Source organism: Oncorhynchus gorbuscha, linkage group LG14 (genome assembly GCF_021184085.1).
Source record: "Oncorhynchus gorbuscha isolate QuinsamMale2020 ecotype Even-year linkage group LG14, OgorEven_v1.0, whole genome shotgun sequence".
Classification (NCBI taxonomy): Eukaryota; Metazoa; Chordata; class Actinopteri; order Salmoniformes; family Salmonidae; genus Oncorhynchus; species Oncorhynchus gorbuscha.
This window is the reverse complement of record NC_060186.1, coordinates 10,160,828-10,186,574: the sequence shown is the minus strand read 5'-3', so window position 1 is coordinate 10,186,574 and position 25,747 is coordinate 10,160,828. Positions and strand designations below refer to the sequence as shown.

The following is a 25,747-nucleotide window of genomic DNA, read 5'->3' as shown; positions in this document are numbered from 1 at the left end:
AAAGACACCTTTATGTTTGCTCTCTGAATCAGATAATCATGATGTCTGAATACAGATACACTTGAAGATAAGGGGGTATTCCATTTTGAGTTGGGATGGAATAAACCATTGAACCAACCCTGATACAATGTAACTGGGAAACTTTACAGTTGCTGGGCTCCTAGAGAGCTGATGTGGTTGGCCATTTTGTTCTTCCATTGAACCAACCCTGATCCAATGTAACTGGGAAACTTTACGGTTGCTGGGCTCCTAGAGAGCTGATGTGGTTGGCCATTTTGTTCTTCCATTGAACCAATCCTGATCCAATGTAACTGGGAAACTTTACGGTTGCTGGGCTCCTAGAGAGCTGATGTGGTTGGCCATTTTGTTCTTCCATTGAACCAATCCTGATCCAATGTAACTGGGAAACTTTACAGTTGCTGGGCTCCTAGAGAGCTGATGTGGTTGGCCATTTTGTTCTTCCATTGAACCAATCCTGATCCAATGTAACTGGGAAACTTTACGGTTGCTGGGCTCCTAGAGAGCTGATGTGGTTGGCCATTTTGTTCTTCCATTGAACCAACCCAGATCCAATGTAACTGGGAAACTTTACGGTTGCTGGGCTCCTAGAGAGCTGATGTGGTTGGCCATTTTGTTCTTCCATTGAACCAACCCTGATCCAATGTAACTGAGAAACTGTATGGTTGCTGGGCTCCTAGAGAGCTGATGTGGTTGGCCATTTTGTTCTTCCATTGAACCAACCCTGATCCAATGTAACTGGGAAACTTTACGGTTGCTGGGCTCCTAGAGAGCTGATGTGGTTGGCCATTTTGTTCTTGCATTGAACCAAAAACTTACGGCAGCAACACCTCCTGAATGTTATTCCAGATGGCTTTACCGCCCATGATGACAGTAAGCTGGGTTGTCAATTCAATCAGGCATCCTCCTGGATCACACTGGTAAGGATGAGACACAAACAATGCATCAACCAATGTCGGCCATCTTGTAGTATTACATGATTAAGCACCTCCATTCAAACAACTTGTATTTAGTGGAAGATTTCCAGGTTCATTCATTTTAGATATGAAGGTCTCTTTTAGTCAAACACAAAGGCCACAGAATGCAACAGCTAATAATTTGGCAACGACGTTAGAACACAAGCGAAGTGGAAAATTAAAACACTGTCATACAGAATATGTGATAACACAGTACCAAGCACCAATCTCCAATCAACTGAGCCTTCAATCAACTGATCTTTCAGTCAACTGATAGGCGTACGTACCTCCTCATTCCTGTACTTGCCCAGCAGGTAAACAGGTTGTCCAGGGTAACCAACCACTTTCCCTTTGGCAAAGGCAATGTAGAAGCAGGAGGAGTAGTAGTTGACAAACTGGAACAGGAACATCTTCAGAGTCAGACTGTTCTCATAATCCGTCTTGGTCCTTGGTAGCTCTTTAAAATGAAGTAAGGCATCTTCTCAGTCTCATCAAAAAAACATCAGGCTTAAATCAAGCTTTTGCTGTGTCCATATTCTGCAAGTGACTCTGGATAAGGACATCAGCTAATGGCTATTGTGGTGGTGCTAATTTCTGTATAAATCTGTTGGCATACATATATTTGGATTACTTCAGACCTATTGGCGTGCAATATTTACTCATACCATGGTATAATTGCAGAATGTTTGGGGCACTGCATAAACCTTGCTACGGCATGTTTGAGTGAATATTAGCCCTTGTCTGAAAGCGGTTTGAGAAACAGCATAGTTCTGTATAGCAAACAACATATTTCCTGTTTGACATTGTTTGACATTGGGGCGTCTCACCAAAGTCAGTGATCCAGATGGCAACCCTCTCATACAGGATGTTGAGCACCATGATTACTACGAAGCTGATGATAGAGGCAGTGACGGAGGTGGCCATTTGGGCAGTCACATACTCCTTAAACGGTTCGAGCTCCTTTAGGTCAGACTGGAGTCTCGTCGAAAATGAGAAGAACACTGCCAGTCGGTATACGATGATGGCCACCACTGACGCTAGGATCAACACAATCTGAACACAAGCACAAACACAAGAAGTGGAGGGGTCAGACCTGAATCAAAGGTTAGGGTTATATAAAACATGTTTTGCTGTTGGAGTGCATATGAATTGGCCTATTCAGAACAAGATAACAGTAGAGAAATCCAAAAGTTTTTACCCAGAATAAGACAGTCCCAATTCCTAAAGACACTCTTATACACCGTCCACAGGCTGTATAAGGTACTTTCTCTTTTGCCTAAATGAAGAATAACATGTTTTAGAATGAAGTAATGATACAGGTATTACTGTCCTTTTAAAACAAGTATATAACATTACTATCATCGGTTGTGGAGTGTTCATCTGGCCTCCTGAGTCTGACGCTATGGAATCGCCATAGGGACTGTGTGGCGAACACATCTCTTCCTTACCCGTGTGACAGGGTTGATTCTCTCGTGGTTACACTTGGCCTCATACTCGGGACGAGGTTGCTCCTCCTGCTCCAGGAACTCCACGGTGTCCCACTCATACTCCAGCTCTGCCTGGTAGCGCTTCCAGAACTCCAGAAACACGGTCACTAGAACCAGGACGGGAACAAGAGTGTAAAGCTTTATTTTACTTGCCTGGTCCTAGACTGTAGCATGTGCTGAGGAAAACTCTAATATCGATAAAATAATGCAGTTTATGAAACCTCTACATTTGAACATTTGATAAGTTTAATGAATTAAATGACTCACCCCAAATGGCCATAAAGACAGCAAACACGAGCGTCCCATAGTTATCAAATATGCACAGTTTCTGAGGAAGGCAAGGTCTCATGAAATACTTAGCTTTTCACATCATTTTTTTCTCTCCATCCATGACTCTTTGTAAATATATACGAAAACAAACCCTGTTCAAAAAGGTTTAATATGACTTGTAGCATGTCTCATGGGCCAAAGAGTCTAAGAAAACAGTCTGACATAAAAAGCATTGGCAAATAGAATTTTAAGGGACTCACTATCCATATAAGTCACTTTCATAATCATAATCACTCTGAATTGACCATGTGAGTGAATGAGAAAAAACGTGTACAGCCATGGACCGGAATTAGTGAACCCTAATATTTGCAATACTTACTTTAGAAGATTCACAGGTGCTGTTGAGCCTCCAGTATGTGCACTCCTTATCACACTGCGGACACATCACAATATTTCCTCCAATAAAAGGGTCGCACACCTCTTTGCTGTCCAATAAATGAACAGAGGAGATGGGTTAAACTTCACCAAAAACTCAACAACAAAATGCAACAAAGTTGTTAATCATTGGGTTTTCACACTGTTAGCGTGTCAGGGAACAGCATGGAAGGAACATCAAGCAACTTATATTTACTCTACTTAACCTTGTGTCCTGTCCTGCACTAATTGATCTTAATCTGATATACACTAGATTTAGCAACTTGTAATATATTTATATGGTGTTGTGGGTTTCTGAAATACTTTCTTTGAGTTTTAAACTTACCTCCAGGTGCTTGTTTCTTGAGTCGTGTACCCATAAATGAAACAGCCAAGTCCAACAATAGCAGCGAGGGCGAGCATGGCTGTATAGAAGCCCAGCCAAGCAAAGTAAATGCCAATCTTCTCCCCATAATACTTTCTGTGAGAAAATTAAAGAAAATATTATTTCCCTCCCTTATTTGCTATAATTACAATGATTAGGCCTCCAAGCACATTCTGTTCGGAAGAATAATTTTCAACACCTTATTAAACTAAAGCAGTGATGTGCATGCAAAGTGCATTTTTTGCAAAAGTAGATTAAAGTATGAACCTTATGAGATCAAGTGGCTGCATCTTATAGAAACTTTTAGGGTGAGCCCACTCGTAATACAGGAGGTATCTCTCATTGGGGCACTCATCTTCCTTCGACCTGACGTTGAATCTGCACTAAAGTAAGTTCACAGAAAACAAAACTAAAAAGTCCATAAAAACACTGCTCAGTCTTTTCACAGATCCATTGGTGTTTAATGTACTATGTTGTCAGTTACTAGTGCCAACCCACTCTTTATCCCCACTCACATCATGCAGGGGATAAGCAGCCTTGTACACCCCCCCATCGAGCAGCTTGGTGACACCGAACTTCTTGATGTTCCCTCGCACCTCATAGGGGGCTCGGCTGAGGATGTAGTAGGCCTGAGGAGGAAGACCAACAATTCTGTTATCATTGAAGTGTAAAAAAAAGAGTGTTAGCACTGTGTTTTAAGTATAGGTACATTGATATTTTTGTAGTGCAAGGGCTGAATAACCAATCTAAGTGGTCTACCGACCAAATATCTTCCAATACCATTAAGCAGCATCAGAAACCTGAGATGCTTAATCTACCGAAAAAAAGTCAATGAGGTGACTGCTTTTTAGTGATTTATTTTTCATCTCTATCAAAATCTTGTGCGCTGCTGCATCTTTAACCTCTTATTGTTATGCAGGTGAATGAGGACCCAAAAGCGACTTGGCGAAAACAGAGTTTTTAATCCAGTAAAGTTACTTTACAAACAAAAGGCATAATACTACTCGTAATGACGAGAACAGACTGGAGACTTGATCAAGAACTGCAGGTTGCCTCGGGAAGGCACTTGAACGTAGCAGACTCAGACACCTGCTCACCACGCAGCATCTGAGGGAAACACGACACGACAGGGCAATACATAGACACAGCACGGTGAACAATAGACAAGGATCCGACAGGGCAGGAACGGAAAACAAGGGAAGAAATAGGGACTCTAATCAGGGGAAAAGATAAGGAACAGGTGTGGGAAGACTAAATGATGATTAGGGGAATAGGAACAGCTGGGAGCAGGAACGGAACGATAGAGAGAGGAGAGAGAGGGAGGGGGAGAGAGAGGGATAGAAAAAGGGAACGAACCTAATAAGACCAGCAGGGGGAAACGAACAGAAGGGAAAGCATAATGACAAGACAATCTAAGACAAAACATGACAGTACCCCCCACTCACCGAGCGCCTCCTGGCGCACTCGAGGAGGAATCCTGGCGGCAACGGAGGAAATCATCAATAAGTGAACGGTCCAGCACGTCCCGAGACGGAACCCAACTCCTCTCCTCAGGACCGTAACCCTCCCAATCCACTAAGTATTGGTGACCCCGTCCCCGAGAACGCATGTCCATGATCTTACGTACCTTGTAAATAGGTGCGCTCTCGACAAGGACGGGAGGGGGAGGGAAGACGAACGGGGGTGCGAAGAAAGGGCTTGACACAGGAGACATGGAAGACAGGATGGACGCGACGAAGATGTCACGGAAGAAGCAGTCGCACAGCGACAGGATTGACGACCTGGGAGACACGGAACGGACCAATGAACCGCGGAGTCAACTTACGAGAAGCTGTCGTAAGAGGAAGGTTGCGAGTGGAAAGCCACACTCTCTGGCCGCAACAATACCTTGGACTCTTAATCCTGCGTTTATTGGCGGCTCTCACAGTCTGTGCCCTGTAACGGCAAAGTGCAGACCTCACCCTCCTCCAGGTGCGCTCACAACGTTGGACAAACGCTTGAGCGGAGGGAACGCTGGACTCGGCAAGCTGGGATGAGAACAGAGGAGGCTGGTAACCCAGACTACTCTGAAACGGAGATAACCCGGTAGCAGACGAAGGAAGCGAGTTGTGAGCGTATTCTGCCCAGGGGAGCTGTTCTGCCCAAGACGCAGGGTTTCTGAAAGAAAGGCTGCGTAGTATGCGACCAATCGTCTGATTGGCCCTCTCTGCTTGACCGTTAGACTGAGGATGAAACCCGGAAGAGAGACTGACGGACGCACCAATCAAACGACAGAACTCCCTCCAAAACTGTGACGTGAATTGCGGGCCTCTGTCTGAAACGGCGTCTAACGGGAGGCCATGAATTCTGAACACATTCTCGATAATGATTTGTGCCGTCTCCTTAGCGGAAGGAAGTTTAGCGAGGGGAATGAAATGTGCCGCCTTAGAGAACCTATCGACAACCGTAAGAATCACAGTCTTCCCCGCAGACAAAGGCAGACCGGTAATGAAGTCTAGGGCGATGTGAGACCATGGTCGAGAAGGAATGGGGAGCGGTCTGAGACGACCGGCAGGAGGAGAGTTACCCGACTTAGTCTGCGCGCAGTCCGAACAAGCAGCCACGAAACGGCGCGTGTCACGCTCCTGAGTCGGCCACCAAAAGCGCTGGCGAATAGACGCAAGAGTGCCTCGAACACCGGGATGACCAGCTAACTTGGCAGAGTGAGCCCACTGAAGAACAGCCAGACGAGTGGAAACAGGAACGAAAAGGAGGTTACTAGGACAAGCGCGCGCGACGCAGTGTGCGTGAGTGCTTGCTTAACCTGTCTTTCAATTCCCCAGACTGTCAACCCGACAACACGCCCATAAGGAAGAATCCCCTCGGGATCAGTAGAAGCCACAGAAGAACTAAACAGATGGGATAAGGCATCAGGCTTGGTGTTTTTGCTACCCGGACGGTAAGAAATCACAAACTCGAAACGAGCTAAAAACAACGCCCAACGAGCTTGACGGGCATTAAGTCGTTTGGCAGAACGGATGTACTCAAGGTTCTTATGGTCTGTCCAAACGACAAAAGGAACGGTCGCCCCCTCCAACCACTGTCGCCATTCGCCTAGGGCTAAGCGGATGGCGAGCAGTTCACGGTTACCCACATCATAGTTGCGCTCAGATGGCGACAGGCGATGAGAAAAATAAGCGCAAGGATGAACCTTATCGTCAGACTGGAAGCGCTGGGATAGAATGGCTCCCACGCCTACCTCTGAAGCGTCAACCTCGACAATGAATTGTCTAGTGACGTCAGGAGTAACGAGGATAGGAGCGGACGTAAAACGTTCTTTTAGAAGATCAAAAGCTCCCTGGGCGGAACCGGACCACTTAAAACACGTCTTGACAGAAGTAAGAGCTGTGAGAGGGGCAGCAACTTGACCGAAATTACGAATGAAACGCCGATAGAAATTAGCGAAACCTAAAAAGCGCTGCAACTCGACACGTGACCTTGGAACGGGCCAATCACTGACAGCTTGGACCTTAGCGGAATCCATCTGAATGCCTTCAGCGGAAATAACGGAACCGAGAAAAGTAACGGAGGAGACATGAAAAGAGCACTTCTCAGCCTTTACGTAGAGACAATTCTCTAAAAGGCGCTGTAGAACACGTCGAACGTGCTGAACATGAATCTCGAGTGACGGTGAAAAAATCAGGATATCGTCAAGATAGACAAAAACAAAGATGTTCAGCATGTCTCTCAGAACATCATTAACTAATGCCTGAAAAACAGCTGGCGCATTGGCGAGACCAAACGGCAGAACCCAGTACTCAAAATGCCCTAACGGAGTGTTAAACGCCGTTTTCCACTCGTCCCCCTCTCTGATGCGCACGAGATGGTAAGCGTTACGAAGGTCCAACTTAGTAAAGCACCTGGCTCCCTGCAGAATCTCGAAGGCTGATGACATAAGGGGAAGCGGATAACGATTCTTAACCGTTATGTCATTCAGCCCTCGATAATCCACGCAGGGGCGCAGAGTACCGTCCTTCTTCTTAACAAAAAAGAACCCTGCCCCGGCCGGAGAGGAAGAAGGCACTATGGTACCGGCGTCAAGAGACACAGATAAATAATCCTCGAGAGCCTTACGTTCGGGAGCCGACAGAGAGTATAGTCTACCCCGAGGAGGAGTGGTCCCCGGAAGGAGATCAATACTACAATCATACGACCGGTGAGGAGGAAGGGAGTTGGCTCGGGACCGACTGAAGACCGTGCGCAGATCATGATATTCCTCCGGCACTCCTGTCAAATCGCCAGGTTCCTCCTGAGAAGTGGGGACAGAAGAAATGGGAGGGATGGCAGACATTAAACACTTCACATGACAAGAAACGTTCCAGGATAGGATAGAATTACTAGACCAATTAATAGAAGGATTATGACATACTAGCCAGGGATGACCCAAAACAACAGGTGTAAAACGTGAACGAAAAATCAAAAAAGAAATAGTCTCACTGTGGTTACCAGATACTGTGAGAGTTAAAGGTAGTGTCTCAAATCTGATACTGGGAAGATGACTACCATCTAAGGCAAACATGGGCGTAGGCTTGTCTAACTGTCTGAAAGGAATGTCATGTTTCCGAGCCCATGCTTCGTCCATGAAACAACCCTCAGCCCCAGAGTCAATCAAGGCACTGCATGTAGCACCCGAACCGGTCCAGCGTAGATGGACCGACATAGTAGTACAGGATCTAGATGAAGAGACCTGAGTAGTAGCGCTCACCAGTAGCCCTCCGCTTACTGATGAGCTCTGGCCTTTACTGGACATGAATTGACAAAATGTCCATCAAATCCGCAATAGAGGCACAGGCGGTTGGTGATCCTCCGTTCCCTCTCCTTGGTCGAGATGCGAATACCTCCCAGCTGCATGGGCTCAGTCTCTGAGCCAGAGGAGGGAGATGGTTGCGATGCGGAGCAGGGAAACACCGTTGACGCGAGCTCTCTTCCACGAGCTTGGTGACGAAGATCTACCCGTCGTTCTATGCGGATGGCGAGAGCAATCAAAGAGTCCACACTGGAAGGAACCTCCCGAGAGAGAATCTCATCTTTGACCACTGCGTGGAGTCCCTCCAGAAAACGAGCGAGCAGCGCCGGCTCGTTCCAGTCACTAGAGGCAGCAAGAGTGCGAAACTCTATAGAGTAATCCGTTATGGATCGATCACCTTGGCATAGGGAAGCCAGGGCCCTAGAAGCCTCCCTACCAAAAACTGAACGGTCAAAAACCCGAATCATCTCCTCTTTAAAGTTCTGGTAATTGTTAGAACAATCAGCCCTTGCCTCCCAGATAGCTGTGCCCCACTCTCGAGCCCGGCCAGTAAGGAGTGAAATGACGTAAGCAACCCGAGCTCTCTCGCTAGAGTATGTGTTGGGTTGGAGAGAGAACACAATATCACACTGGGTGAGAAAGGAGCGGCACTCCGTGGGCTGCCCGGAGTAGCAAGGTGGGTTATTAACCCTAGGTTCCGGAGGCTCGGCAGGCCAGGAAGTAACAGGTGGCACGAGACGAAGACTCTGGAACTGTCCAGAGAGGTCGGAAACCTGAGCGGCCAGGTTCTCCACGGCATGGCGTGCAGCAGACAATTCCTGCTCGTGTCTGCCGAGCATGGCTCCTTGGATCTCGACGGCAGTGTTACGAGCATCTGTAGTCGCTGGGTCCATTCCTTGGTCGGATCCTTCTGTTATGCAGGTGAATGAGGACCCAAAAGCGACTTGGCGAAAACAGAGTTTTTAATCCAGTAAAGTTACTTTACAAACAAAAGGCATAATACTACTCGTAATGACGAGAACAGACTGGAGACTTGATCAAGAACTGCAGGTTGCCTCGGGAAGGCACTTGAACGTAGCAGACTCAGACACCTGCTCACCACGCAGCATCTGAGGGAAACACGACACGACAGGGCAATACATAGACACAGCACGGTGAACAATAGACAAGGATCCGACAGGGCAGGAACGGAAAACAAGGGAAGAAATAGGGACTCTAATCAGGGGAAAAGATAAGGAACAGGTGTGGGAAGACTAAATGATGATTAGGGGAATAGGAACAGCTGGGAGCAGGAACGGAACGATAGAGAGAGGAGAGAGAGGGAGGGGGAGAGAGAGGGATAGAAAAAGGGAACGAACCTAATAAGACCAGCAGGGGGAAACGAACAGAAGGGAAAGCATAATGACAAGACAATCTAAGACAAAACATGACACTTATTGGTTGACTTTGGGGTTTATGTCCCATGATGAGGTAAAGAAAGCAGTGCACTTGCCATTCTACTCCTCATGGACGGCGTGAAGAAGAGGTCCCGGTCCTTCATGTAGAAGTACTCCAGTCTGTCCTTCTCGAATGGGGCGGTGAAGTACTCCGTCTCCTTCGCTATGAGGTCCTCGCTGGGGTAGAAGTGTTTGGTGATACAACTGAGGAAGTTGAAGGGCGAGGAAATGGTGGACAGGTCATTGGGCTGAATGGGCAGCTTGATGTGGAGGACCTCGGCGTAGGTACACAGCACGTCCCAGGGCATGTGCACCTTGACGAACAACAGCTTCTCATCCACCACCTTGTCGAAATTATGAAGATAAAACAACAAGATAAGGCAGCCCTTTTCATTTCAACTAAATATATTACAACTTAAGTAATCCCCTAAAGGGAAATTAAGAAGACATTACCATGATCCTAAATGACATCCTCCACATAAAACAAGTACTAAAACATCACATTAATCTAATGCAATGCTTTATTATCTACAAAATCAGAAGTTGGCTCTGTGTTTATCAATGTTAACTCATTGATCCTGTTCCATAAAATACCACTAAAGTTTGCCAATAAATGGTCAACTACTCAAATAATTGAATTGGTGCCATAGTTTTCCACTGCAATTCAATCTCAACCCTTTCTGAGGAAATAGTTGGCTGTTAAAAGGAAAACTTTGTAAAACAACTGTGTCTGCCATCTAAAATGCAGCCAAAAACAAGATCCACAAGGTCACTTAAATAAGCAGCATGATAATAAAACTGTTTAACAAAAACAAACACTAGTTGTTTCTCTACCATTTAAGACCAAACGAATGTAAGATACTAAATATTGTTTCCACCTAATCGTCCCTGAAGATCGACACACTCAACCCCACTCTGCAAGCTAACAGCAGAGTAAATACATAAAGCCAGTCCTTGTAGAATGCATTATGTGGCCACTCACAGATCTGGCAGCCTCTAGTTCCATCCCCATTTTCATCAAGCTGGCCTCAAAGTACTCTCTCCATTGCTAGGGAAGAGAATACAGGATGTTAAATCAATGGTTCCCGTGTTTGTAACACTGTCCCTTCGGTTTCCCTATTGGATAAGATACAATCTGTTTCCCTGTTGGATAAGATCCAATCTGTTTCCCTATTGGATAAGATACAATCTGTTTCCCTGTTGGATAAGATCCAATCTGTTTCCCTATTGGATAAGATACAATCTGTTTCCCTATTGGATAAGATACAATCTGTTTCCCTGTTGGATAAGATCCAATCTGTTTCCCTGTTGGATAAGATACAATCTGTTTCTCTTATTCCTCTTGTAATGAAAAGTGCTTTACAAATGTTAAATGTAATATCTAATACATTATTACATTATTACTATTAACCCATCTTAACCGTGGTTGTGTATAATAAATCATTAATGAAAAGTGTCATTATATTGACATTACATTGACTGATTTCCCCTTGATGGATAGCAATGCATTGACTGATTTCAACCATGTATGAAACTGACTACATCTATACGGGAATTGTGTGTACGATACAAGACGCCTTCTGATAAAACCACGTCAAATAAATAAAAGCTCATTGGTCAATCAAAATACATTGCTTGTCATGTTTGTCATTTATTATCATGTCTTGTCCCTGTGCTCCCCATTCTATTCGTTTCCCTCTGCTGGTCTTATTAGGTTCTTTCCCTATATCCCTAAATGACCCCCTCCCTCTTAATCATCGCTCTACTCTCTATCGTTCTTCCTGCTCCCAGCTGAATAAGCCCTAATCAAAATTTAGTCTTCCAAATGTTCAGATCCTTTCCCCTGATTAGAGTCCCTATTTCTTCCTTTGTGTTCCGAATGTCCTGTCGGTTCCTTGTTTAAATTCACCGTGCTGTGATTGTGTATAACCCTGTCCTGTCGTGTTTTTCCTTCATCAGATGCTGCGTGTGAGCAGGTGTCTCTTCTCAGCTACGGCCTGATTCGCCTCAGCGACCTGCAGTCTGTGGCCGCTTCTCCTGTTATTCCCCTCTACAGACTAGAGGATTTCTGTTATTCCCTGTTTGGACATTTCCTGTTAAGGATTCAGGATTTGTCGTTTTCTGTTTGGACTTGAATAAACTGTGTTTCTGTTAATGTGAATTTGGGTCCTCTTTCACCTGCATGACAGAAGGAACCACCAAGGAATGGACCCAGCTTTACTTCAGATGCTCTATTCTTGTCGAGATCCAATGTCCTCATCTTCATAGACAAGACAAATTGTCTGCTGCTAACCCCATGCATTGAAGAACCTGAGTCCGCTTTGGTTTCCGAACTCAGCCTGAGGGCAGTTCCAGAGGATATCTGGTGCCACCTGATATCTGGTCCTGGCCTGCCAAGCCTCCAGAACCTTCTTCTTCCATGAACCATACATTGCTCCTCCGGGCAGCCCACTGAGTGCCGTCCTTTCTCACGCAGTGTGAGATTGTGTTCTCTCTCCAACCCAACACATACTCTAGAGAGAGAGCTCGGGTTGCTTACGTCATTTCACTCCTTACTGGCCGGGCCAGAATGGGGCACAGCTATCTGGGAGGCAAGGGCTGATTGCTCTAACAAGTTCCAGAACTTTAAAGAGGAGATGATTTGGCACATTGATTCATGTTTTCTGGTGGGAAAATTCTAAAAGTGAATTCCACATGCCAAGGTGAACAGTCCAAAAAGATTATTCTATTGAGTTTCCAATTGTGCAAGTTCTCCCACTTAAAACGATGAGAGAGGCTGCTGTAATTTTCTGGAGGTACTCTTCAACTAACAGACAGAATGAGAAAAAAAATCCCGGGAATTCCTTCAGATGTGGATTTTTTGATTGCTCTTGCCATCCGGTGGAAAATAGATTTGGTCACCGGGCAAACAAGCAAGATTTCTGTCTCTCAACAGTGTAACTTCTTCTTTAAGTTTCTGTCCTCCTGCTCCGTTTGAACTTGCATCAGTATTAAAGATCACATCCCTCCTCTGGCTTTGAGACTGAGCCCATGCAGCTGGGAAGATTCGCATCTCGACTAAGGAGAGGGAACGGAGGATCACCAACCGCCTGTGCCTCTATTGCGGAGTAGCTGGACATTTTGTTAATTCATGTCCAGTAAACCAGAGCTCATCTGTAGACCTGGGCTACAGGTGGCGAACTACTGAAGTCTCTCCATCAAAATCCTGTACACTTTGTCGGTCCATCTACGCTGGACCGGTTCGGGTGGAATACATGTAATGCCTTGATAACTCTGGGGCTGGGGTTGTTTCATGATCTCAGCATGGGTTCAAAATGATCACAGAGAGTTAGCAAAAATCCCAGAACCATGTTCGCCTAGATGGTATGATCTGCCCAGTATCAGGGATTTGAGACACTACCAAACCCTCACAGTATCTGGTAACCACAGTGAGACTATTTCTCAAATCCTGCATTTTCCGTTCCTCCTGTTTAACCTGTTGTTTTGGGTCATCCCTGGCTTTGGTATGTCATAATCCTTCTATTAATTGGTCTAGTAATTCTATCCTATCCTGGAACGTTTCTTGTCATGTGAAGTGTTTAATGTCTGCCATCCCTCCCGTTTCTTCTGTCCCTACTTCTCAGGAGGAACCTGGCATTGACAGATGCCGGAGGAATATCATGATCTGCGCACGGTCTTCAGTCGATCCCAAGCCAACTCCCTTCCTCCTCACCGGTCGTACTAGTATTGATCTCCTGGGGGACCATTCTCCTCCTCAAGGTAGAAAATCTTTCTGTCGGCTCCCAGCAACGTAAGGCCTCGAGGATTATTTGTCTGTGTCTCTAGACGCCGGACCATAGTGCCTTCTTCCTCCCGGCCGGGGCGGGGTTCTTTTTGTTAAGAAGAAGGACGGTTCTGCGCCCTGCGTGTCATTCCCAACAAGGGCTGAATGACATAACGGTTAAGAATCGTTATCCGCTTCCCCTTATGTCATCAGCCTTCGAGATTCTGCAGGGAGCCAGGTGCTTTACTAAGTTGGACCTTTTGCGTAACGCTTACCATCTCGTGCGCATCAGAGAGGGGGACGAGTGGAAAACGACGTTTAACACTAAAACCAACCGGGTTCTGCCCACTCGCCAATGCGCCAATGTTTTTCAGGCCTTAGTTAATCTGTTCTGAAGTGAGACAACTTGAACATCTTTGGTTTGCTGACTTGAATATCCTGATTTTTTCTCCGTCATGCAGATTCATGTTATACAAATACGGAATTAATTGAAAGTTATTCTTGGCAGCTTTTAAAGAATTGTCAACTACTATAAAGGCTGAGAAGTCTTTTTAATGTCTCCTCCGTTATTTTTAAAGTTCCGACTCATTTCCACTGAAGGCATTCAGATGGATTCCCTAAGGTCCAAGCTGTCAGTGATTGGCCCGTTCCAAGGTCAGTGTCTCATCGGCGTTTCATTAAATGTACATTTTATTCTGCGGTCAAGTTGCTGCCCCTCTCACAGCTCTTACTTCTGAAGACGTGTTTTAAGTGGTCCGGTTCCGCCCAAAGCTTTTGATCTTCTAAAAGAAATTGTTTTCATCCGCTCCTATCCTGTTACATCCTGACGTCACTAGACAATTCATTGTCGAGGTGACCTTCCAGAGGTAGGCGTGGGAGCCATTCTATCCCAGCGCTTCCAGTCTGACGATAAGGTTCATCCTTGCGAACATCGCCTGTCGCCAACTGAGAGCAACTGGATGTGGGTAAAACATTACCCCTGCTTTTCATCCGAAAGACCTGGCGAATGGCGACAGTGGTTGAACATTCGACAGCAGTTTGTTTTGTCGTTTGGACAGACCATAAGAACCTTGAGTACATCCGTTCTGCCAAACGACCCAATGCCCGTTGCTCAGGGCGTTGTTTTCAGATGAGTTTGTGATTTCTTACAGTCCGGGTACGCAAGAACACCAAGCCTGAAATGCCTTATCCCGTCTGTTTAGTTCTTCTGTGGAACAGCTACTGTGGGAAGACATGATTGATCCCGAGGGGATTCTTCCTTATGGGCGTGTTGTCGGGTTAACAGTCTGGGGAAAGAAAGACAGGTTTCAAGAAAAATGGGACTCACAGGGACACTGGATTCTTGTCCTAGTAACCTCCTTTTCGTTCCTGTTTCCACCGTCTGGCTGTTCTTCAGGGGCTCACTCTGCCAAGTTAGCTGGTCATCCCGGTGTTCGAGGCACTCTTGAGTCTATTCAGCGCTTTTGGAGGCCGACTCAGGAGCGTGACACGCGCCGCGTGGCTGAATGAATCGGAAGCGCGCAGGGACTAAGTCGGGTAACTCTCCTGACGGTCGGGACAGACCCCCCCATTCCTCTCGACCATGGTCTCACATGGCCTTAGACTTCATTACCGGTCTGCCTTTGTCTGCGGGGAAGACTGTGATTCTTACGGTTGTCGATAGGTTCTCTAAGGCGGAACATTTCATTCCCCTCGCTAAACTTCCTTCCGCTAAGGAGACGGCACAAATCATTATTGAGAATGTATTCAGAATTCATGGCCTCCCGTTAGACGGTGCGAGTCAGACAAGGCCCGCAATTCACGTCAAGTTTTGGAGGGAGTTCTGTCGTTTGATTGGTGCGTCCGTCAGTCTCTCTTCCGGGTTTCATCCCCAGTCTAACGGTCAAGCAGAGAGGGCCAATCAGACGATTGGGAGACACGGAGCCTTCTTTCAGAAACCCTGAGTCTTGGGCAGAACAGCTCCCCTGGGCAGAATACGCTCACACTCTCTGGCTTCGTCTGCTACCGGGTTATCTCCGTTTCAGAGTAGTCTGGGTTACCAGCCTCCTCTGTTCTCATCCCAGCTTGCCGAGTCCAGCGTTCCTCCGCTCAAGGTTTGTCCAACGTTGTGAGCGCACCTGGAGGAGGGTGAGGTCTGCACTTTGCCGTTACAGGGCACAGACGGTGAGAGCCGCCAATAAACGCAGGATTAAGAGTCCAAGGTATTGTTGCGGCCAGAGAGTGTGGCTTTCCACTCGCAACCTTCCTCTTACGACAGCTTCTCGTAAGAAAGACTCCGTCTTCCGTGTCTCCCAGGTCGTCAATCCTGTTAGCTGTGCGATGAAACCCGCGACATCTTCGTCGCGTCCATCCTGTCTTCCATGTCTCCTGTGTTAAGCCCTTTCTTCGACCCCCGTCTGTCTTCCCTCCCCCTCCCGTCCTTGTCGAGAGCGCACATGATTTACAATACATAAGATCATGGACATGATTTCTGGGACGGGGTCACCAATACTTAGTGGATTGGGAGGGTTACGGTCCTGAGGAGAGGAGTTGGGTTCCGTCTCGGGACGTGCTGGACCGTTCACTCATCGATGATTTCCTCCGTTGCCGCCAAATTCCTCCTCGAGTGCGCCAGGAGGCGCTCGGTGAGTGGGGGACTGTCATGTTTGTCATTTATTATCATGTCTTGTCCCTGTGCTCCCCATTCTATTCGTTTCCCTCTGCTGGTCTTATTAGGTTCTTTCCCTCTTTCTATCCCTCTCTCTCCCCTCCCTCTCTCACTCTCCTCGCTCTCTCTTCTCTCTATCGTTCCGTTCCTGCTCCCAGCAATCCTTTCCCCTGATTAGAGTCCCTATTTCTTCCTTTGTGTTCCGCCTGTCCTGTCGGTTCCTTGTTTAGTTCACCGTGCTGTGATTGTGTTCGCCCTGTCCTGTCGTGTTTTTGCCTTCATCAGATGCTGCGTGTGAGCAGGTGTCTCTGACAGCTACGGCCTGGAACCCGAATCCCTGCAGTCTGTGGCCGCTTCTCCTGAATTCCCCTACAGACTAGAGGGATTTCTGTTATTCCCTGTTTGGACATTTCCTGTTAAGGATTCAGGATTTGTCGTTTTCTGTTTGGACTTGAATAAACTCTGTTTCTGTTAAGTCGCTTTTGGGTCCTCTTTCACCTGCATGACATTGCTACTACATATGTCTGTATGCTTCTGTTAAGTGCATCCACAATACTTGTAAAGAATTGTAAATACAGTATATATATATGTAAATGACCTCATATTAATCATAGGGATACCTTAGATCTGACACACAGTGAATGAAGCAAAGAAAAACTCCCTGTACAAATATTCAGAGTCAATATTCCGGGTGTACAATGAGAAAGCGTTGTGTGAATGCCTTAGGTCCTGGCATAATATAACACAAGCTTCTATGACGGAACATAACACTGATTCCTACAAGTTAACATCCTTGATGGAATGCAGCTTTAGTAACTTGTTTCATACATAATACAGTACTTCTCTTAAGCTATAAGAAATCACATTTAGATTCACATATTCCTCAAAACTATGCTTGCATTGTGAAACTGCATTTCATTTCAAACATGCTTTTTCACAGCACAGTAGGAATTCTGTTTTTAACTTCTGTCAGACAGAAACCTGCTGACCATGTTGAATGTGAATAAGGACGCTTAGACTCACAAGCTTCCACCAGAAATGCACTTACTTTACGTTTCTGGAACGTTCTATTCTTGTCGATCTCCTTCATGTCCTCATCTTCATAGACTAAGACAAAGTCGATCCGTCTAACCCCATCATTGAAGAACAGAGAGTCCGATTTGCCGTTGAACTCAGCCTGAGGGCAAAAACAACAGGGGATATCTGGTAGCTCCACAGTGATATCTGGTAGCTCCACAGCTTCAAACTCAAACTCTTCTTCTTCCATGATATCATACATGTCCTTTAACGAGAGAGGGACTGACAGACAGCTGTGCTTGTAAGAGACCCTACTAGACAACGTCTTTCTCAACTGACACCAGACGTAGATGGGAGAGGAAGGGAAGAGTCTACAACGGCAAAAAGTGACACACCCTTTTTTGTTCCATGAATAATAACAGTCCACATTTGAATTGGCATCAAACATAGACCTCTCTTGTAATTACAGATATTTGGCACATTGATTCATGCATTTTCTGCATATGAAAATACAAAAGTGAATCAATCCACATCCCTCTTGGTGAAATACAGTGGGGCAAAAAAGTATTTAGTCAGCCACCAATTGTGCAAGTTCTCCCACTTAAAACGATGAGAGAGGCCTGTAATTTTCATCATAGGTACACTTCAACTATGACAGACAGAATGAGAAAAAAAATCCAGAAAATCACATTGTAGGATTTTTAATGAATTTATTTGCAAATTATGGTGGAAAATAAGTATTTGGTCACCTACAAACAAGCAAGATTTCTGTCTCTCACAGACCTGTAACTTCTTCTTTAAGAGGCTCCTCTGTCCTCCACTCGTTACCTGTATTAATGGCATCTGTTTGAACTTGTTATCAGTATTAAAGACACCTGTCCTGAACCTCAAACAGTCACACTCCAAACTCCACTATTGCCAAGACCAAAGAGCTGTCAAAGGACACCAGAAACAAAATTGTAGACCTGCACCAGGCTGGGAAGACTGAATCTGCAATAGGTAAGCAGCTTGGTTTGAAGAAATCAACTGTGGGAGCAATTATTAGGAAATGGAATACATACAATACCACTGATAATCTCCCTCGATCTGGGGCTCCACGCAAGATCTCACTCCGTGGGGTCAAAATTATCACAAGAACGGTGAGCAAAAATCCCAGAACCACACGGGGGGACCTAGTGAATGATCTGCAGAGAGCTGGGACCAAAGTAACAAAGCCTACCATCAGTAACACACTACGCTGCCAGTGTCTCAAATCCTGCAGTGCCATACGTGTCCTCCTGCTTAAGCCAGTACATGTCCAGGCCCATCTGAAGTGTGCTAGAGAGCATTTGGATGATCCAGAAAAAGATTGGGGGAATGTCATATGGTCAGATTAAAAAACTGATAACAGATAAAAACAGATAAAAACTCAACTCGTCGTGTTTGGAGGACAAAGAATGCTGAGTTGCATCCAAAGAACACCATACCTACTGTGAAGCATGGGGGTGGAAACATCATGCTTTGGGGCTGTTTTTCTGCAAAGGGACCAGGACGACTGATCCGTGTAAAGGAAAGAATGAATGGGGCCATGTATCGTGAGATTTTGAGTGAAAACCTCCTTCCATCAGCAAGGGCATTGAAGATGAAATGTGGCTGGGTCTTTAAGCTTGACAATGATCCCAAACACACCGCCCGGGCAACGAAGGAGTGGCTTCGTAAGAAGCATTTCAAGGTCCTGGAGTGGCCTAGCCATTCTCCAGATCTCAACCCCATAGAAAATCTTTGGAGGGAGTTGAAAGTCTGTGTTGCCCAGCAACAGCCCCAAAACATCACTGCTCTAGAGGAGATCTGCATGGAGGAATGGGCCAAAATACCAGCAACAGTGTGTGAAAACCTTGTGAAGACTTACAGAAAACATTTGACCTCTGTCATTCCCAACAAAGGGTATATAACAAAGTATTGAGATAAACTTTTGTTATTGACCAAATACTTATTTTCCACCATACCTATGATGACAATTACAGGCCTCTATCATCTTTTTAAGTGGGAGAACTTACACAATTGGTGGCTGACTAAATACTCCCCCCCCCCACTGTACATGCAAGAACAAGCCATGTTATACAAATATGGAATTAATTGTAAAGTTATTCATTGGCAGCTCAAACTAATACTACAACTACTATCAAAGCTATGAGTACTAATCATTTTCATAATGCAGAAATGTTATACAATTTAAAGGGTTGAGACTCACCTTCTCCACTTTGGGCACTGATGCCCCCTCAGGTATAGTCTCATAGGTTGGCAAAAACTCCTGAGAATAGACTGCCCCCCCACCAAAAAAAAAAAACATGAGAGACATGCATGACAAGATCTTGATGGAGATTTGACTCTTCTTAACCACCATCTTTTGTAAGACTCTGACAAGGTCCAGCAGATACACAGTATCAGATTTACTGAGCATATGCACCAGTGCAAAGTATTCACATCTTTATTTCAGAGGGGAATATAACACCAAAGTAGAGCTCATTCAACAACCCACATTAAATTGTGTTCATTCAGTTAAATGTGACATTTTATTGTGCCTGGTACTACATTCATACGTTACACTACAGATGCCATTCCATCAGGAAAACTTCTAAACGTCCCATGGTAGAAAGTACTATGGGAACCTAATGTAACTGGAATCAGATGGTGTTTGGAAAACATTACCCCTTGTAACGCCCTGGACAAGACTGTAAATGTTCAAACTCAGATACTCCATGATGGAATAGTTTGTTTTAGTCTCTTAGGCAAATACCTCCATTCGACAAGTTGATAGCAACTGTGCTAATAAAACTGTGCCGAAAACATTATTTTAAAATCCTCCAATGTTATTGAATTGAAGCATGCCTGATGTACTTCACTTGACTTGCTTGTATGCAATATCTCTCACTTTTTGGGGCATGCAGATCCTTTGAAGTTACCAGAAATACTTAGATACTTGCATACTGCATGCCATGTGTCATGTATTTCTCCAAGTTTGACTGTGAACATATGAGACACAATACAATCTTTACCTTCAAGCAAAACCATCTAGCTATGTGATTTATACAGGCAACCCTTTCCCCCTGTAGAGTGCTTCCCTAGGAACAGACCTGCTACACTGAGCCTGCTTGAACTGATGCTAGACCAGGTTGTCACGCCTTGGTCATTGTATTTTGTGTTTTCGTTTTATATTTGGTCAGGCCAGGGTGTGACATGGGTTTATATATTGTATTTTCGTATTGGGGTTTGTAGTATTTGGGATTGCGGCTGAGTAAGGGTGTTGTATAGGCTTGGCTGCCTGAGGCGGTTCGCAATCAGAGTCAGGTGATTCTCGTTGTCTCTGATTGGGAACCGTATTTAGGTAGCCGGGGTTTCACTGTGTATTTCGTGGGTGATTGTTCCTGTCTCTGTGTAGTGTCACCAGATAGGCTGTAATTAGGTTTCACGTTCCGTTTGTTGTTTTCGTATTTGTATAGTTATTTCATGTGTCACTTTTTTCATTAAAGTCATGAGTAACCACCACGCTGCATTTCGGTCCGACTCTCTTTCTACAAACGAAGAACGCCGTTACACAGGTGAAAGCCTGTGTTTACTAGCTCATGGTAGAAAGACAGACTGATGAAGCAGCAGCTCTTGTTGGAAGCACTTTCAAAGTACTTTGTTAAATGGAGAGAGTATAAAACACACTAATTGGATTTGGATGTTTTTCAGGCCCTTCCCTCATTACAGATATATAACCTGAAACTACAATTATTATCAAGTAATTATCTATTAATGAAAACCTGCCTGATCCCAGAGAATTGATACATTGTAGGAGAGTGGGAGTCCACATTGGGCCAATAATAGGTTCATTTTTTGAATTTAGACTGGGGTAGGGGAAAGCTGTGCAATCAGCCATAGGCTATGACTAAAATCTGGCATCTGTGAATGTAATCAGTGCAGTTGTTAGGCCTATGCCTATCTATTGCTATGTCATCCAGTGTGATCAAGGAATACTTATATATTCCAGAGACCTTAGTACAACAACTAGCGACTTTGTCAAGTAAGTCACTGTAATGGCTAAGGCCTTAGCCTGACAACCACAGATATCCCAAAATTCGCTGCACTTGTGTCAGAAATGGGATGGGGCATCCTTCATGGTAAACACTGAGACCATCGAAGGTGTGCCTGTGCATAAGGAAGGCTACATTCTTCTGCCCTTTTCTTTTGCGATAAAATATATCGTATGGCGAAAGATAATGGAATCCACGTGAATTTACCGTAGTCGTCTATCATTCCCATCTCTATCTCCGTGTCACCCCCAAATTCTGTTTCAGACAGATAATCAATTTAAAAATGTCTTTGTACCCGTCCTCACTCATTTGAATAAATCTGTCACATATCACAAGTCATCAATGGTTAAAAGTGGAGGGTTGTCTGGAAAATCTTACCGCGGGAAGAACGCATCATGTAGATTACTGGCAATGAGCTGCATTTGTTTAAACATTCCCACTTTATTTGTCAACATTGTTTCAAAAGAAAAAAACGCTGCATGCTTTTCAGAACAAATGCCAATTTCAAAGAATGGGTGGGGTAGTCCTATACGGACTATTTGCACTTTAGGAGGAGGGTTTTTGAGTAGTCTCTCTAGACGTACCGGTTCCCTCTCACCAGCCTTTGAGCGATTTGGCAACTTTGTTATGCCCACAAACTGTCTGAATAGCATCCGTTAGGCCCGTAGTGTAGTTGTCGTTTTCCGAATTCCATATTAAGTGAATGATTCTGATTGGGAAATGTTATTATTGCATTTGCTGGTTATTATTAACCAGTGGGCCCGTGAGTGTCCTCAAAGAGCTTTAGGGTCCTGAAAAGGCAGGGTCAACGCGAACAAATTGAACATAACAGTACGGCCAAAATATCTCACATCCGATTGAAGGATTGTTTGACATCCATATTGTGGAATTTCATATCTAGAGTGTTGACAATAAATATAGGGCACATATTTTACTCTTAAAATGTTGTTCCCAACCAAATTCCCTGTCAGATACTGTTCCCTATACTGTTCCATATTAGATAGACCTACGGTTCCCCCACCATACTGTTTCCCATTAGATAAGTTCAGTGGCGAACCATCATTCATTGCCAGTTTTGCATGTTATTTTGGAATTAATACGTGTCACATATCAGTTTGAAAACAATGTAAAGCAAATATACACTACCGTTAACAAGCTTGGGGTCACTTAGAAATGTCCTTGTTTTTTAAAGAAAAGCAACTTTTTTTGTTCGTTAAAATAACATAATATTGATCAGAAATACAGTGTAGACATTGTTAATGTTGTAAATGACTATTGTAGCTGGAAACATAGGGGTACAGAGGCCCATTATCAGCAACCATCAGCTTTGTTCCAATGGCACGTTGTGCTAGCTAATCCAAGTTTATCATTTTAAAAGGCTAATTGATCATTAGAAAACCCTTTTGCAATTATGTTAGCACAGCTGAAAACTGTTGTTCTGATTGAAGAAGCAATAAAATTGTCCTTCTTTAGACTAGCATTTGTGGGTTCGGTTACAAGCTCAAAATGACCAGAAACAAAGAACTTTCTTCTGAAACTCGTCAGTCCATTCTTGTTCTAAGAAATGAAGGCTATTCCATGCGAGAAATTGCCAAGAAACTGAAGATCTCGTACAACGCTGGAAGGGGCAATTACTTAAAAGAGAAAATAATGAATTCGTTTAAAAATAATAAATGGCTTAAAACGACCAATATAAATAGTAAAATGTATCAGTTCCACATACAGTCAAGAGGGTGGAACACTATGATTCATACAATTCAAGCTAGTTGGGAAAATATTTTCGATATCCCAATACCATGGCATCAGGTTTATGAACTGATATACAAAACAACAATTGACCAGTGGTGGAAAAAGTACCCAATTTTCATACATGAATACAAGTACAGATACACTAATGGATAATGACTCAAGTAAATGTGAAAGTCACCCAGTAAAATACTACTTGAGTAAAAGTCTAAAAGTATTCGGTTTTAAATATACTTAAGTATCAAATGTAATTGCTAAAATATACTTAAGCATCAAAAGTAAAAGTTAAAATCAAATTATTTTGATTAAGCAAACCAGAAGACCCATTTTTTTTTTTGGGGGAAAGCCAGGGGCACACTCCAACATTCAGACATTATTTACTAACAAAGCATGTGTGTTTAGTGAGTCAGCCAGATCAGAGGCAGTAGGGGTGACCAGGGATGTTCTCTTGATAAGCTCGTGAATTGGACCCTTTTCCTGTCCTGCTAAGCATTCAAAATGTAACGAGTACTTTTTGGTGTCAGGGAAAATGTATGGAGTAAAAAGTAAATCGTTTTATTTAGGAATGTAGTGAAGTAAAAGTAAAAGTTGTCAAAAATATAAATAGTTTAGTAAAGTAAAGTACACTACAGATATCCCAAAAAACTACTTGAGTAGTATTTTTTACTTAAGTACTTTACACCACTGCAACTGACGCATCAATCCATTATTTTCCATTTAAGCTATTATAGGAATTTCTCGCCACAAAAAGAATGCTCTGTATATTGGGCATTAAACAGTCAGCCCTGTGAAGACTGCCATGTGGAAACAGAATCAAAGAGTATCTCTTTTGGTACTGTCCATCGGTGGCTTGTCTTTGGAGTCCAGGAATGGTATGTTATGTCATAATATCAGGGCACGGTTTGACCTACAAACTGCATTTTGGGGGGATTTGAAGGACCACAGTCAGTCAATATGAAATATCATTGTGCTGTTGGGTATAATGTTTATTTTGGGGTCAATTTCAGCAGAAATGTTGTAGATGGGGAGTTTCCCCAGTGAGACACCATGGGAGAATGGAGAGATGTAGCAAGAGGAAATTGTAGAATTATGATTTACTGGGAAAGCTGGGTTGATCTGTGGCTGTCTAAAGGTTGGAATTAATGAGTGAGGGAATAAATACATACACACATGCACAGTACAAAGGTTTGAGGTTCTCCAATCAGGGGTGAGGGTGGGGATGTGATTATTGTATGTTTTGTGTTTAGTTATTTATGTTTTGTATTTTGGTTTGATGCTGTGAGTGGTGTCTGTACTGGTCCTGGTGGTTATCGGTGTGCTTGCTTCCATGCCCTCCTGAAAATCCCTTTGGGCCAGGGAAGTGGCTTCGCCCTTCAGGCCTCTTGGGGCAGGTGGGGGCGAGCGCACCCACTGACCAGAGCACCCACTGATGGGAGCAGCCATTGGCATTGTCATTGCATTGTTGTTTTAATATATATATAGTGTTTAACATACACATCCAAAATGTATGAATAAAAAACAGTAATATTTTACACACACATGAAGGTACCCATAAGCAATGATTTCTGATTATTTTATTTTTTAACACAAATGTGACAAATTGGTGGATATAGTATTTTGGAAATAAACTCTAAAATAACTATAAAGTAATGATCTAGTTATTAACAAACTGCCCGAAGATCCCGACGATCGAAGGATATTTGACTGTGTGGGAAAGTGGGTGCGAACATTGGGCCAATAATAGTAGGGGCAAGCTGTGCAGCCAGCCATAGGCTATGACTGAAATATTGCGTCTGTGAATCAGTGTGGTTGTTAGCCTATGCTATGTCCACCAGTGTGATAAAGGAATATTTATGTATTCCAGCGACCTTAGTACAAGAACTAGCGACCTCGTCAGATGAGTCTGACTGATTGGTGTAATGTTAGTCTGAGCACCATAGATATTCAGGTACGAGTCCCGGTCACGATACCCCAAATTCGCTGCGTTGTATGAAGTTGTATGGAGCACCCTTCATGGTAAACACTGAGAGCATCGAAGGTGTGCCTGTGCATGAGTGACCTTGGACTGACAATCACAGAAACAGTTTGAGTCCAAGCTAATTTACTACAATTTTACTGATGATAATGAAGTGTATGATAACATATAGTGTAGGGTATATTTAGGCAGATAGATAGCGGCAGATAAAAAAGATAACTGAGTTGAGCGTTCCTCAGCTAAGCAGAACCCTCTCATTACAGAGGGCAATGTTGGTGCCAAAAGTCAATACTGTTATTGCATACTTTTTAAAGTTTGAAATAACAAAGGAGAAAATATATAAGGCACACAACAAAATAGAATTTGAGCAAATAAAATAAAATGTTGGTTCGTGATAGGCGGAAACGATAGGTTACAGAGGAAGGCTACATTATCCCGCCCTTTTGCCTTGCAATTAATCCTCTCCCGTTGCAAAAGATAATGAAATCCACGTTAACTCACCAACTTCCATTCCCATCTTTATCTCAGTGTCACCCTCCAATTTTATCTCGGACAAAAAATCAATTTCAAGAATGTTGTCCACACTCTCATTCATCTCAAATATGTCACATAGTACAACAAGTCATCAACGGTTAAACCTGGATAGCAAAATGTCTCCGAGGAATTAACGCATCAAGTAAGATCACTACCAATGAGCTGCATGTATTCCAAAAGTTCCCACTTTATTTCTCAACGTCGTTTCAAAAGAAAAAACATTGCATGCTTTTTAGATCAAGTTCAAACTTGAGAGAA

General features: G+C 44.1%; 1 protein-coding gene across 2 annotated transcripts in view; it reads right to left on the bottom strand.

Moving 5' to 3' along the window:
- Positions 1–25,698, bottom strand: part of LOC123994406 (anoctamin-6-like) — a 28,796-nt gene extending 3,098 nt beyond the window's left edge. The window contains exons 1-15 of one of the 2 annotated variants that reach the window (XM_046296936.1): positions 25,457–25,698; positions 19,410–19,480; positions 17,211–17,339; positions 10,735–10,800; positions 9,809–10,096; positions 4,046–4,159; positions 3,798–3,913; positions 3,492–3,626; positions 3,111–3,216; positions 2,729–2,789; positions 2,423–2,568; positions 2,173–2,250; positions 1,802–2,027; positions 1,262–1,431; positions 838–935 (exon numbers count right to left, since the gene is read on the bottom strand). In XM_046296936.1, coding sequence (XP_046152892.1) covers positions 838–935; positions 1,262–1,431; positions 1,802–2,027; positions 2,173–2,250; positions 2,423–2,568; positions 2,729–2,789; positions 3,111–3,216; positions 3,492–3,626; positions 3,798–3,913; positions 4,046–4,159; positions 9,809–10,096; positions 10,735–10,800; positions 17,211–17,339; positions 19,410–19,480; positions 25,457–25,550 — 1,898 coding nt within the window. In that variant the 5' untranslated portion in view covers positions 25,551–25,698. The remainder of the gene's footprint in view (positions 1–837; positions 936–1,261; positions 1,432–1,801; positions 2,028–2,172; positions 2,251–2,422; positions 2,569–2,728; positions 2,790–3,110; positions 3,217–3,491; positions 3,627–3,797; positions 3,914–4,045; positions 4,160–9,808; positions 10,097–10,734; positions 10,801–17,210; positions 17,340–19,409; positions 19,481–25,456) is intronic. The other variant, XM_046296937.1, reaches the window with a different exon arrangement.
- Between the last annotated feature and the right edge of the window lie 49 nt (positions 25,699–25,747).